A 13,211-nucleotide genomic window follows, 5' to 3' on the forward strand; every position below is an offset into this window, starting at 1 on the left:
TTAATCAATTTCAATCCCTCTTTGTAACACAACAAACTGTGGAAAATGTCAAGGGGTGTGAACACTTTCTGAAGGCAATGTATGTTTATATTTGGTATGTCCAGCTGGTATTCAGGGTTGATCACATTCAGTATCAGGCATGAAGGGGGAAACATAAAGAGAGCTCACCCTCTCCTCCCCCAAGTGCTAAAATCACAATTGGTATAAGGGGCTCGATAAAGCTTGGTAAGCTACATTAAATATTGACGGAGTGATGGTATAAATGTATAATTTATGAGCTGAGGGAATTTATTTGATTTCCCTAAGCACCATTTTAGAAGATCAATGAGTCCAGTCCAAAACTGTTACAGGTGAGAAGTAAGTTTACAACAAACTTGATCCAGGGAGATTGGCTTTCTGTTGTTCTAGTATTGTATAAGTGGACCACTACATTCTGGTTATTGTTTGCACACACACACACACGCACACATACATACACACACACACACACACCTGCTATCCTATAAATCTCGGTGCGCCTCTGAGACAGCGCCCATTGACCGGATCGGCATCACGGTCTCACCTACACCTCTGCTCAGAGCCGCGACGCCCCTCCCTCTCCCGGTCCACACCGATAAATGGGTTAATGCTGTCACCAGGAGAAGACAAATGAACCGAGCACACACAACAGGAGATCCCTTTCTCCCGAACTAACCCCTCTTCGCTCGCCGTTGCTGCTTTATCGATTGAGAAGAAACATTCTCCTTCATTTGTTTTTGTGATTCGGAAAATATTTGATCTGCAAGCTTTATTGAGACAGAGAAGCGGACTGGTATCACCGGCGCTCCAGATCCGTGGGCGACTGGGCAGGGAGGTGTCTGTCGGTCTGTCTGCTGCAGGAGTGAATCATTGCGTCGGGGCTCGGAAGATTAGACACCCCGCTTATCACCACTCCAACTCCCGGAGGTCTCTGATGGTATTTGGAGATAGAGACGGATAAGTGAGCCAATTCAAATAGATTACAACTAAACTGATATCGTCTGTGCACCTATTAAGTAGCCTGCCCTATAGGATTTTAAATGGGGTTTTAAAAAGGCACTACAAGTCTCACTGGAGACTTGGATCAGTGACGTTTTGGCGTTTGCCATATCAGGTGATCTTGAAGAGTGAAAAGAAAAGATTTGAAGATCATTACATTTTGGGGGGGATCCCAATCACTTCCAGAAAATAGCTGTCTGATATGAGTGTAAACAGAGTCGAGTCTGGGTGACCCCCCTAGCCTGATAAAAACGGATTGAATCTTAATTGACCGGATCAGCGTCTTAACAGGTAGGCACTTAACCGATCATTCAATTCAGTTGAGAGTGTTCGGTGATATGGGCTCTTGCCGTCGCCACTGATTAAAACATGTATGGGGTGTGCGTGTGAGTATGTGCCACCGTTAACGTGGATACCGTTTGGGTGACTCACGCGCGGTCACACCGTTACGCTTGCCGCCAGCCTGCTGCACCTGTTGTAATTGGTGCAAATGGGAAAGAAACGGGATGCGCAGTTTTCACCCGCAGGGGACATATCCAAATTATAGACTGTGTATGTGTCATTGGTAGAACGTCGACCACATCCGGCCGCTGTCATCGCATTCTACAACGGAACTGTTTTTCTTTGTTGAAGAATGAGATATCTTCATTAAGATTGTAATTTAGCTATGGGCTGAATTTAATTCTGCATAATTCAGCTCAATTTATTTTAAGGCTACAGAAAATGTCATCTAATAATTCAAATGAATCTAACGTTCATAGCCTACATGATAATGATGTGTGTGTGTGTGTGTGTGTGTGTGTGTGTGTGTGTGTGTGTGTGTGTGTGTGTGTGTGTGTGTGTGAATAAGATAGTGAAAGAGAGAGACCATTGCTTCTATTTATTGCAGCATGTGTTGCGTAGTATTCAGTGGGGAGCACCTGAATTGTTGTCCACTATCAGGTAAAAGCACAAGCTACAACTCCAGGCGTAGGCTAATTCACCACTGTGTGGTTTAACATTCTCACCTCTCCAGTCCATGTTTCTCTCTCTGATAAATTGGGGCAATATCGTGTCATAAACCATAAACCGGTCATAAACCATCTGTCATGCGCACAATCATCACAAGACAGATGAACTGTGAGTATGATAATGGCTGGAGAGAGTGCACGCGCGCGCATGTGTGTGTGCAGGGCCGGTTCCTGGCATAAGCGACATAAGTGAGGGGGCCCCCACCCAAAATATATATATATATGTATTTTTTTAGGAACTCCATTGGGGTCTCAACTAACTGTTAGAATAGCAGAATACACAAGGTGCAATTTCCAAATGTGGTTGTGCATCAGCAGTTTTTCTCTTGTTATGTCAGTCACTGATAGTCACCCAACAATTTTTAGATTGGTAAGTTAGTCTAGCCACTAGCCAGCTATCTAAACTTGTAGTAATCATGACTGAATACCGACAGGCTCGCAGGGCAGGTGCTCAGGGGCCCTGACTTCCAGAGGGCCCCCATTGATTTTGTTAATCACTCTCACTCAGATATCATTCATATGGCATAAGTATTGGAAAAAGGTAAAGAACTGCAGGAAATGTGTTTTAAAAATAAAATGATTTCCCTCTACCCCATGGCAGAATGGGTAGAATTGCCGTAAAACTGCACACATCTCCCTGGTGTGTGTGTGTTTGTGTGTGTGAGTGCGTGCGTGCGTGCGTGCGTGCGACACAACGATTGTAACGGATGGAGAAAATCCGCTATTTTCTTGTCACACTCAGGTCTCTTGGGTCGTCTTGGCAGGATGGCGCAAGTCATGGTAACAAAGAAAAATGCGAGGAGGTTATTTTCGCGGGCTGCTCTCTCCATCGGACAGTCGGTGTGTTTAGTTGCTTGGACCGTAGTACAGTAGTAGCCAAGTGTAGTGTAGGACAAAGACACAGACACTGATTGTCCTTGTAAGAATATTAGGGTTCTTTGTGCTTCTTTCAAATCACACTGTCAGAAGACCAAGGGCACTCATACACGCTCCTGCTTAAATCCTGCTTTGTGTAACGGAGACGGTAACAGACCTTTTCCCGCCCGGTGGCACACATCAGGCTGGTGATGATGGGACCGGAGAGATTCGGGCTCGTGGAGTTACCGCTGCGCCCGGTAGACGTCGCCGGTTCACCTCCCCTGGAGTTGGCGGGAGAGGATCCGCGCGCAACGGATGACCATCACGGGATTGAGAGCCTGGCTCTAGCCTCGGTTGAGGTGCCGGTGAATGTAAACTGCAGTCCGTGGGGGTAAGAAACATCAACAAGCGGGCTATACTGACTGGTGCTGTGTGAAACCTAGGCTACTGTACTAGTCCTGTCACTGCGCAAGGTGACTTTGGTTTTTGGCTACTCGGCTACTTCATCATGACCGCTGGTTTGACAACATGTCTACAGTGACTGGGTGTCAGCATAGTGACAGTATAGAAAGATATCGCAATTTGCAGTAGCCTGTTATTCTTAATCAGGGTGTTTTCCAAAGAAAAACAACACGGGCTTTGATCCTGTTGTTATTTCCGGTGAACAGGTAGAGACCTAGTTCTGTAGGCCTATGTTCAGCCAGGTCTTCTGCATTTTTACCGGAAGTAGTTGACAGTCACTAGATGGAACTCACTGTATCCACCACTGTTGTGTCTGAGGAGAACGTGAATGTTGTGTCTGGAGATCTATATATATGGCTCTGGTTGAGCCTTATATAGTTAGTTTCCACATGCGGATTTTGTGTTGGGTCATAATAACATAGACTACAGTTAACATGATATTTTGGAAATTTGTTGAATAACAGGGCTGAGTATGCTGATAAAGGAGATGAAAGTTTATATTGTCAGTCCAGCTGTTTTGGCCTCCTTGCCTGTCCAGGTCAGCTGTAAGAATGCAATTGCAGGTAGAGGGACCAGGGAAACAGGGGCAGACTGGGACAAGAATTTGGCCATGGCATTTTATCCACACCACCCAACATCACTGTGCGAGCCGTCAACAAAATGAAGACGTTTTGAGTGAAGTGACAACGTAGAACATATAGTCACCCTTTTTTTGGGGCTGTCTAACTGATGATCGAGTCGGACCCTGTTTCTAGGCTGATGCCGCGTTTGAAATGGAATGTGTGTTTGTATGACCTCAGCTCAGCCAATCAGAAAACCGGGCCTGCCCGTCTTGGGCCGGCCTTGCCCACTGATCAGCCAAAAGCTCATCGTTATATATTAGTTTTAACAGAAATTGCCTAAAAATCGTAACACTGAAAACTTAACAGGCCCACAGGCCACCTTTTTTATTGAAATAATTTTTGGGTGTGTCATTTCCGACCAGTCCACCGACTAAAAAATTGTCAAGCCCATCTAGCATTTGACAGAATTGCCAGATGGCCAATCTGCCCCTGCAGGGAAATGTTCGTTTAAAAAATATATATTTTAAAGTATTTTTCCAGTATTATTGACAGGGATAGATAGAAATGAGCAAGGAGACAGACAGACAGTACAGACAGACAGACAGACAGACAGTACAGATAGACAGACAGACAGACAGACAGACAGACAGACAGACAGACAGACAGACAGACAGACAGACAGACAGACAGTACAGACAGGCAGGCAGGCAGGCAGGCAGGCCGGCAGGACAGGACAGTATAGACAGACAGACAGGACAGTATAGACAGACAGACAGGACAGTATAGACAGACAGGACAGTAGGATGATAGTAGGATGATAGGGAGAAGACCAAAGGGCCAGGATTCCATTCCATGCAGGCTGAGGACCGTATATGTACAGAGGGCGGTGGCCTTAACAATTCGACCAACCTCAGGCACAGGATATTTCAATATGATCACATTTAGACAACATGTTTCCCACTGGGCACAGGCATCAGTTCAATGTCTATTGATCACATTTAGACAACATGTTTGGATATTGGACTATCGTCAAATTATGTTAGATGTCCAGCAAGAGAAGACTTGACCAACCTGCAGGCTGCGTCAATGGTTATGTGTGTGTGTGTGTGTGTGTGTGTGTGTGTGTGTGTGTGTGTGTGTGTGTGTGTGTGTGTGTGTGTGTGTAATGGCGTGTGATAGATATTGTACCGACCTTGACCTCTCCTCCACCACTAATGCATCTTTGTCCACCGGGAACGACTAAGGTGTGAGCAACACATCTCTCTCCCTCCCCCTCTCTTCTCTCCCTTCAATCTGTGTGGCTGCTCTGCCCCCTCTCTTCTCTCCCCAACCTCTTCTGTCTTTCTTTCTCTCCATCCTATGGGGCCTCTGTGCGTCCAGACAACAATTCTATAATACATGACAGAGGTTTCCCGCTGCAGTCTCAACCTGTCACCTCACGTCTGAGTCTGTCTGATTCCAAGCAACAGAGTTAATGTGTCCTTCTTTTCATCCCACAGCTAATTCAGAGATTATTTTAGCATATTTTTATTGCTCTAAGCAGAGACAAGAGATAGAGGGAGCGAGAGAGGGGGAAAGATAGATATAGAGACAGGGAGAGAGTGAGACAGAGAAAGAGAGAGAGCGACGGATAAAGATATATATAGAGACAGGCAGACAGAGACAGATAGACAGATACAGAGAACATTGTTTAAGGTGGTTTGTGGGGGTTGTAGTTCACTGTGTGTACGGTTATAGTTCACTGTGTTTGTGTGTGGCTCGTCAGCGGAATGTGGAACATCTAGTTGCTGTGGCGACCTGAGGGCCTTCTCCGTGTACCTGAGCAAGTGGGACAGGATTAGAACCAAGAGCAGATGGGCTAAGTACCTCCCCCATAGAACACACACACACATTAACCTGCAGCCCTCACATAGACATATTCAAATGAAACATTTTAAACCTACAGTGCATTCAGAAAGGATTCAGACCCCTTGACTTTTTACACATTTTGCTACATTGCAGCCTTATTCTAAAATTGATTACATTTATCAAGTTTGAAGGTAAGACCAAGATGCAGATGGTGTCGGAGTAACAATGTTTATTACGGCAACAGGGCAGGCAAACGACAGGTCAAGGCAGGCAGGGGTCGATAACCAGAGTAGGGATAAAGAGCTGGGGCAAAGGGCTGTGAGACATGGGTTTAACTCGGGACACTTGAAAAGTGGAGTGTCTACAAAGGCTACGGGGCAACAGAAGACGAACAGCAGAGGGACTAATAATTTTAGAGATGGGAAATGGGCCAATAAACCATGGGGAGAGTTTGCACAATTCCACCCGGAGGGCAGATCCCAGGTGGATGGCCATACCTTCTGCCCGAGACGAAACCGGGGAGCTGGGGTCTGATGGCGATCCGCTTGTTGTCGATACCTGGAGGTGGTCTTGAGGAGGGCCAACCGGGCTCTCCTCCAGGTACGACAACAGCGGCGGACAAACATCTAGGCAAAAGGTACGTCGACCTCTTCCTCCTGCTCGGGGAAGAGCGGGTGCTGATACCCCAGGGAACATTCAAAGGGCGATAGGCCCGTGGCAGAGCAGGGAAGGGTGTTGCGTGAGTATTCCACCCACACAAGCTGCTGGCCCCAGGTGGTGGGGTTGGCAAGACCAGGCAGCGCAGTGTTGTCTCAAGGTCCTGGTTGGCTCGCTCTGACTGGCCATTGGACTGGGGGTGGAACCCAGAGGACAGGTTGGCCGACAGCTCGATGAGGGTGCAGAACGCCTTCCAGAACTGGGACGAGAACTGGGACCCCGGTCGGAGACCATGTCCACGGGCAGTCCATGCATCCGGAAGACGTGCTGCACCATGAGCTGGGCTGTCTCCTTGGCCACGGGTAGTTTGGGGAGAGGAATGAAGTGGGTGGCCTTGGAAAACCGGTCGACCACAGTCAGGATGGCAGTGTTGCCCTCAGACGGGGGGAGACCCGTGATGAAATCCAGGGATATGTGGGACCAGGGACGGTAAAGGACAGGCAGAGGTTGCAGGAGGCCAGCCGGAGCTTGCCGATGAGTCTTGTTCTGAGCACACACTGTGCAAGCAACGATGAATGCGGAGACGTCAGGGACCATGGTGGGCCACCAAAAGCGTTGTCGCACAAAAGCTAGGGTCCGGTGGGAACGCTGTGCCTCCCGGACCTGTTTCCCTATAACCCAGCTGAGTGCCGTTGCCAGGCACGGGGTGGGAAGGATGGTCTCCGGGGTAATAGCCGTGGGGCTATGGTCTCCCGGTCGATATGAGATGGAGAAGTTGAACCGTATGAACAGCAGGGCCCATCTAGCTTGCCTGAAGTTGAGTTGTTTGGCTGTTCGGAAATACTCCAGATTTTTGTGGTTGGTCCGTACGATGAACAGATGTTCCGCCCCTTCCAGCCAGTGCCTCCATTCCTCCAATGCCATCTTCACTGCGAGAAGCTCACGATTTCCCACATTGTTGTTTTTCTCCGCTGTATTGAGGCGATGGGAGAAGAAGGTGTACCTCCAGGTCCAGAGCAGAACGCTGGGACAGGACCGCCCCCACTCCTACATCCGACGCATCGGCCTCCACCACGAACTGACGGGACGGGTCAGGATGAACCAGGATGGGAGTAGTGGAGAAGCAATGTTTGAGGTCCCGGAACTCCCGGTCAGCAGCATGGGACCACAGGAATGGAACCTTGGGTGAAGTGAGTGCTGACAGGGGGAAAGCCAGGGTGCTGTAACCCCAGATGAAGTGGCGCCCATAAGTTGGCGAAACCCCAGGAAACGTTGCTGCTGCACCCTGGACGAAGGCTGAGGCCAATTCACCACCGCTCTCACCTTCCCAGGATCCATCTGGACACTCCCAGAGTGGACACTCCCAACAAACAGCTGGTTATGTAGGAGGCATTGAAGAACCTTTCGGACGTGGAGAACATGTTCTTGAGGGGAGCGGGAGAAGACGAGGATGTCATCAATGTAGACGAAGACGAACCGGTTCAACATGTCAAAGAGAACGTAATTTACCAGAGCCTGGAACACAGCTGGGGTGTTGGTGAGGCCAAATGGCATGACCAAATACTTGTAGTCGCCGCTGGCCATGTTGAAGGCGGTCTTCCACTCAACCCCCTCCCTTGTCTGCACCAGATGGTAGGCATTCCATAGATCCAGCTTGGAAAACACGGTGGCCTCTTGGAGTAGCTCAAAGGCCGAAGTGATGAGTGGTAGCAGTTCTTTACCGTTATGCCGTTGAGTCCCCGGTAGTCAATGCACGGCCACAGGATCTTGTCCTTCTTCTCCACAAAGAAGAATCCTGCGCTGGTGGGAGAGGACAAAGGACGTATAAATCCTGCAGATAGGGAGTCCTCAATGTAGGTGTACATAGCCTTGGTCTCTGTTCCCGACAGTGAGTACAGTCATCTGAGTAGACTTGAAGAGCAGGAATTGAATAGTCTCGCTGTGATTCCCTGACACCTGTAGGTTGAGGGGAGTGGTAATATGAGTGACCCGGCCTAAAGAGTGCACGTCAAGCACACTAACATCCATGGGAGTGGAGAAGGGCTGAGTGTGGATGTTCAGCTCGGAAGCAGGGTAGCGTCCAAAAAACTCTCATCAGCCCCAGAGTCAATGAGGACCCAGAGAGATTTAGACAGCCTTCTCCACAGCAGAATGGCATAAACAGGGGTGCGAGCAAGGGAAGCAGGAAAGTTCTCCATATGGCCCACTAGAGTACTCGCTCTTACCAGTGAGGCTGGTCTCTTTAAAGGACAAGAGGACACAAAATGACCAAGAGTCCCGCAATACAGGCAACTCTTCATGTTGATCCTGTATTGCCGTTCCACTGGCGATAGCACAGCTCTACCTAGTTGCAAAGGCTCGAGAAGCGGTGACTCGGCCGTCTTGGGCGACTCTCGGGTGAGGTCGGGATTGTCGGGGACTTCTGGGATGACTCGGAGACAAGGTGGAATTCCTGGACGTGCGAGCAAAGTCGAATTTCCTCTCCCTCTGTCGTTCCCTTAGTCGCCCATCGATTCGGATGGTCAAAGCGATGAGGGAATCAAAATCCGTAGGTAACTCGTCCTTGACCTCCTCCGAGATGCCGTGCAGGAACATATCGAACAGTGCTTCCTGGTTCCAAGCACTCTCCGCTGCCAACGTGTGGAAATCAACCGCATAGTCAGCCACACTGCAGGAGTTTTGCCAAAGCTAGATTAGTTTCCGGGAAGCTTCTCTCCCGGAGAGCAGGGCGTAAAAAAACCTTCTTCACCTCTCCCACGAACCCCTCCAGACTAACACATATGGCCGGCTGCTGTTCCCATACAGCAGTATTCCAGGTGAGAGCCCTCCCAGACATCAGTGTGATGAGAGGCTATCTTGGAGCAATCTGAGGGGAAGGAGGAGGGCTGAAGCTCAAGAATGAGGGTACACTGAGCTAGAAACGCCCGACAGGTGCTCAACTCTCCATTGAAGCGTTCAGGAGGGAGGTAAACAGGCAGTAAGCAGGCAGGCTCAGGGTCAGGGGCAGGCAGAATGGACAGGCAGGCGGGCTCAGAGACGATACAGGCAAGGGTCAAAACCAGGAGGGCGAGCGAAAAGAGAGACTGGGGAGAAGCAAGAGCTGAGACGAAAAATGTTGGTTGACTTGACAAAAAAAGAACTGGCAACAGAAAAACAGAGTTTTCTTTGGGTATGACGCTTGGCACACCTGTATTTGGGTGTTTCTCCCATACCTCTCTGCAGATCTTCTCAAGCTCTGTCATGTTGGATGGGGAGCATTGCTGCATAGCTATTTTCAGGTCTCTCCAGAGATGTTCAATCGGCTTCAAGTCTAGGCTCTGACTGGGCCACTCAAGAACATTCAGAGACTTGTCCCGAAGCCACTCCTGCGTTGTCTTGGCTGTGTGCTTAAGGTCATTGTCCTGTTGGAAGGTGAACCTTCGCCCCAATCTGAGGTTCTGAGCGCTCTGAAGCAGGTTTTCATCAAGGATCTCTCTGTACTTTGCTCCGTTCATCTTTGCCTCCATCCTGACTAGTCTCCCAGACCCTGCAGCTGAAAAACATCCCCACAGCATGATGCTGCCTACCACCATGCTTCATCGTAGGGATGGTGCCAGGTTTCCTCCAGACGTGACGCTTAGCATTCAGGCCAAAGAGTTCAATCTTGGTTTCATCAGTCCAGAGAATCTTGTTTCCAAACTTCTTCCATTTAAGAATGATGGAGGCAACTGTGCTCTTGGGGACCTTCAATGCGGCAGAATTTTTTTTGGCACCCTTCCCCAGATCTGTGCCTCGTCACAATCCTGTCTCAGAGCTCTACGGACAATTCCTTTGACCTGATAGCCTGGTTTTTGCTCTAACATGCACTGTCAACTGTGGGACCTTATATAGACAGGTGTGTGCCTTTACAAATCATGTCCAATCAATTGAATTTACCACAGGTGGACTCCAATGAAAACAGGATGCACCTGAGCTCAATTTAGAGTCTCGTAGCAAATGGTCTGAATACTTATGTAAATTAGGTGTTTCAGTTTTTTATTTTAAATACATTTGGAAAAATCTATGAAAGCCTGTTTTGGCTTTATATTGTGGGGCATTGTGTGTAGATTGCTGAGAAAAAAACAAACAATTGAATCAATTTTAGAATAAGGCTGTAACGTAACAAACATGGAAAAAGTCAAGGGGTCTGAATACATTCCGAAGGCACTGTATGTCCTCTGTTTAGGTCATCAAAGCATACCTCTACATTTCCCAGTTCTCTTACCCTTTACGTAAGTTTCTCCTCTCCTCTTCTGTCCTTTCATCCTCTGCTTTTATACAGGGGATTCAAAGTCAACAGAGGAGTCTTTTCATTGTGTGGAGAGGAGAGGAAAGCAGAGGTGGGGAAAGGGAAGAGAAGAAAGTGTGTAGACTGGCCTTCCTCTCAATCTCTCCCATCAGTAAAGAGACATGTCTCTCTGTCTCTTTGTGCAACAGGCCTAGATATGTAGATATCTGTCATAGTACCGTGTATAAAAACACTCCCCTTTCTCCATCTCCTCTCAGGGATCTTTGTCTGTCAGTCTCCCCCTTTCTCTGTCTTTATCTCTCTCTTTCTCTCTGCGGTTGATAACTCTCTTTGTCATGACGTGAGCATCGGTGCATCTGTCAGGTGGTGGGGTCGCTCAGTGAGCCACTCTGTCCCTGTGGACAGAGTGGAGGGATAGGAACAAGTCAGACACATTGACAGGAGGGTTAGAATTAATGATGGAGGGAGAGAGAGTGAGAGAAAGGGATGAAATAAAGGGGGGGGGGGGTAAAATAATATAATAATATACTGCGTGGGTAATGACAAGGATGGAGGAGGTGAGGGGAGCAAGGTGGAATGGAGGGAGGGAGGGAGGGAGGGAGGGACAGCAGGGTTAGATTAAGTGATGGAGAGTGACAGGACTTTATTCAGGTTTTTATCTCTCTGGGCCAGGTGCCTGAGACCGAAACTGAGGGAGAGGGAGGGAAGGAGGAGATGAGTGGAGGGAAGGAGCAGATGAGTGGAGGGAATGAGGAGATGAGTGGAGGGAAGGAGGAGATGAGTGAAGAGAAGGGGAGGAGGAAGGGAGATGAGTGGGGGGAAGGGGAGGGAAGGGGAGGGGAGGAGGAAGGGAGATGAGTGGAGGGAAGGGAAGGAGGAGATGAGTAGAGGGAAGGGAAGGAGGAGATGAGTGGAGGGAAGGGAAGGAGGAGATGAGTGGAGGGAAGGGAAGGAGGAGATGAGTGAAGGGAAGGGGAAGAGGAAGGGAGATGAGTGGAGGGAAGGGGAGGAGAGGAGGAAGGGAGATGAGTGGAAGGAAGGAGGAGATGAGTGGAGGGAAGGAGGAGGAGGAAGGGAGGTGAGTGGAGGGAAGAGGAGGAGGAGATGAGTGGAAGGAAGGAGGAGATGAGTGAAGGGAAGGGGAGGAGGAAGGGAGATGAGTGGGGGGAAGGGGAGGGGAGGAAGGGAGATGAGTGGAGGGAAGGGAAGGGAAGGAGGAGATGAGTGGAGGGAAGGAGAATATGAGTGAAGGGAAGGGGAGGATGAAGGGAGATGAGTGAAGGGAATGGGAGGGGAAGAGGAAGGGAGATGAGTGGAGGGAAGGAGAAGATGAGTGAAGGGAAGGGGAGGAGGAAGGGAGATGAGTGGAGGGAAGGGGAGGAGGAAGGGAGATGAGTAGAGGGAAGGAGAAGATGAGTGAAGGGAAGGGGAGGAGGAAGGGAGATGTGTGAAGGGAAGGGGAGGGGAGGAGGAAGGGAGATGAGTGGAGGGAAGGGGAGTGGAGGGAAGGGAAGGAGGAAGGGAGATGAGTGGAGGGAAGGGGAGGAGGAAGGGAGATGAGTGGAGGGAAGGGGAGGAAGGGAGGTGGAAGGGAGATGAGTGGAGGGAAGGGGAGGAGGAAGGGAGATGAGTGGAGGGAAGGGGAGGAGGAAGGGAGATGAGTGGAGGGAAGGAGGAGATGAGTGGAGGGAAGGAGGAGATGAGTGGAGGGAAGGGAAGGGGAGGAGGAAGGGAGATGAGTGGAGGGAAGGGGAGGGGCGGAGGAAGGGAGATGCGGACGAGTAGGCAGGGAGAGAGGGAGACTTGGGAGCAAGGGAGGAAGAGGTGAGGATTAGAAGGGAGGAGGGAGAGAAAGATGGAAGATGTACACTCTACTTCACACACTTATTTTTGCACACAGACCCTCAGCATTCAAACTATATGTGTGATTTTTGCAGAGAGAAGATGCCGTTCCACCACGTCAGGTCTACTCTGCTCTACACTGGAAGTCTCCTGAGCCGGACACTGTCTGAAGGGAGCGAAACCTTCCAACTCACCAGCATCTCCACAGAGGAGCTAGGAGGTCAGTGTGTGTGCATGTGTGTGTGTGTGTGCATGCTTGCGTGTTTATGTGTATGTATGTGTGTTACTGCGTGTATTGCCAATGTATTAAAATAAAAAACAGAAATACCTTATTTACATAAGTATTCAGACCCTTTGCTATGAGACTCGAAATGGAGTCCACCTGGGGTAAATTCAATTGATTGGACATGATTATGAAAGGCACACGCCTGTCTATATAAGGTTCAACAGTTGACAATGCATCTTAGAGCAAAAACCAAGCAATGAGGTCGAAGGAAATGTGCACCTGTACTGACCTCGCCTACTGGATGATAGCGGGGTGAACAGGCCGGGGCTCAGGTGGTTATGGAATATTTATATATTTCTTAATTCCATTCTTTTACCTTTTAGATTTGTTGTTTATTGTTGTGAATCGTTTTTAGATATTGCTGCACTGTTGGGGCTAGGAACATGAGCATTTCGCTACAC

The 13,211-nt window shown here is 49.1% G+C and overlaps 1 protein-coding gene across 2 annotated transcripts in view; it reads left to right on the plus strand.

The window, feature by feature from the left end:
- Positions 1–522: 522 nt before the first annotated feature.
- The window catches only part of caln2 (calneuron 2), a 61,323-nt gene continuing 48,634 nt past the window's right edge, over positions 523–13,211 (plus strand). Inside the window, exons 1-2 of one of the 2 annotated variants that reach the window (XM_036968056.2) lie at positions 523–1,308; positions 12,620–12,744. In XM_036968056.2, the coding sequence (XP_036823951.1) occupies positions 12,627–12,744 (118 nt within the window). In that variant the 5' untranslated portion in view covers positions 523–1,308; positions 12,620–12,626. Of the gene's footprint in view, positions 1,309–2,962; positions 3,277–12,619; positions 12,745–13,211 lie in introns of those variants that run through there. The other variant, XM_036968055.2, reaches the window with a different exon arrangement.

This window comes from Oncorhynchus mykiss, chromosome 29 (assembly GCF_057628025.1).
Source record: "Oncorhynchus mykiss isolate SJ-2025 chromosome 29, ASM5762802v1, whole genome shotgun sequence".
Classification (NCBI taxonomy): domain Eukaryota; kingdom Metazoa; phylum Chordata; class Actinopteri; order Salmoniformes; family Salmonidae; genus Oncorhynchus; species Oncorhynchus mykiss.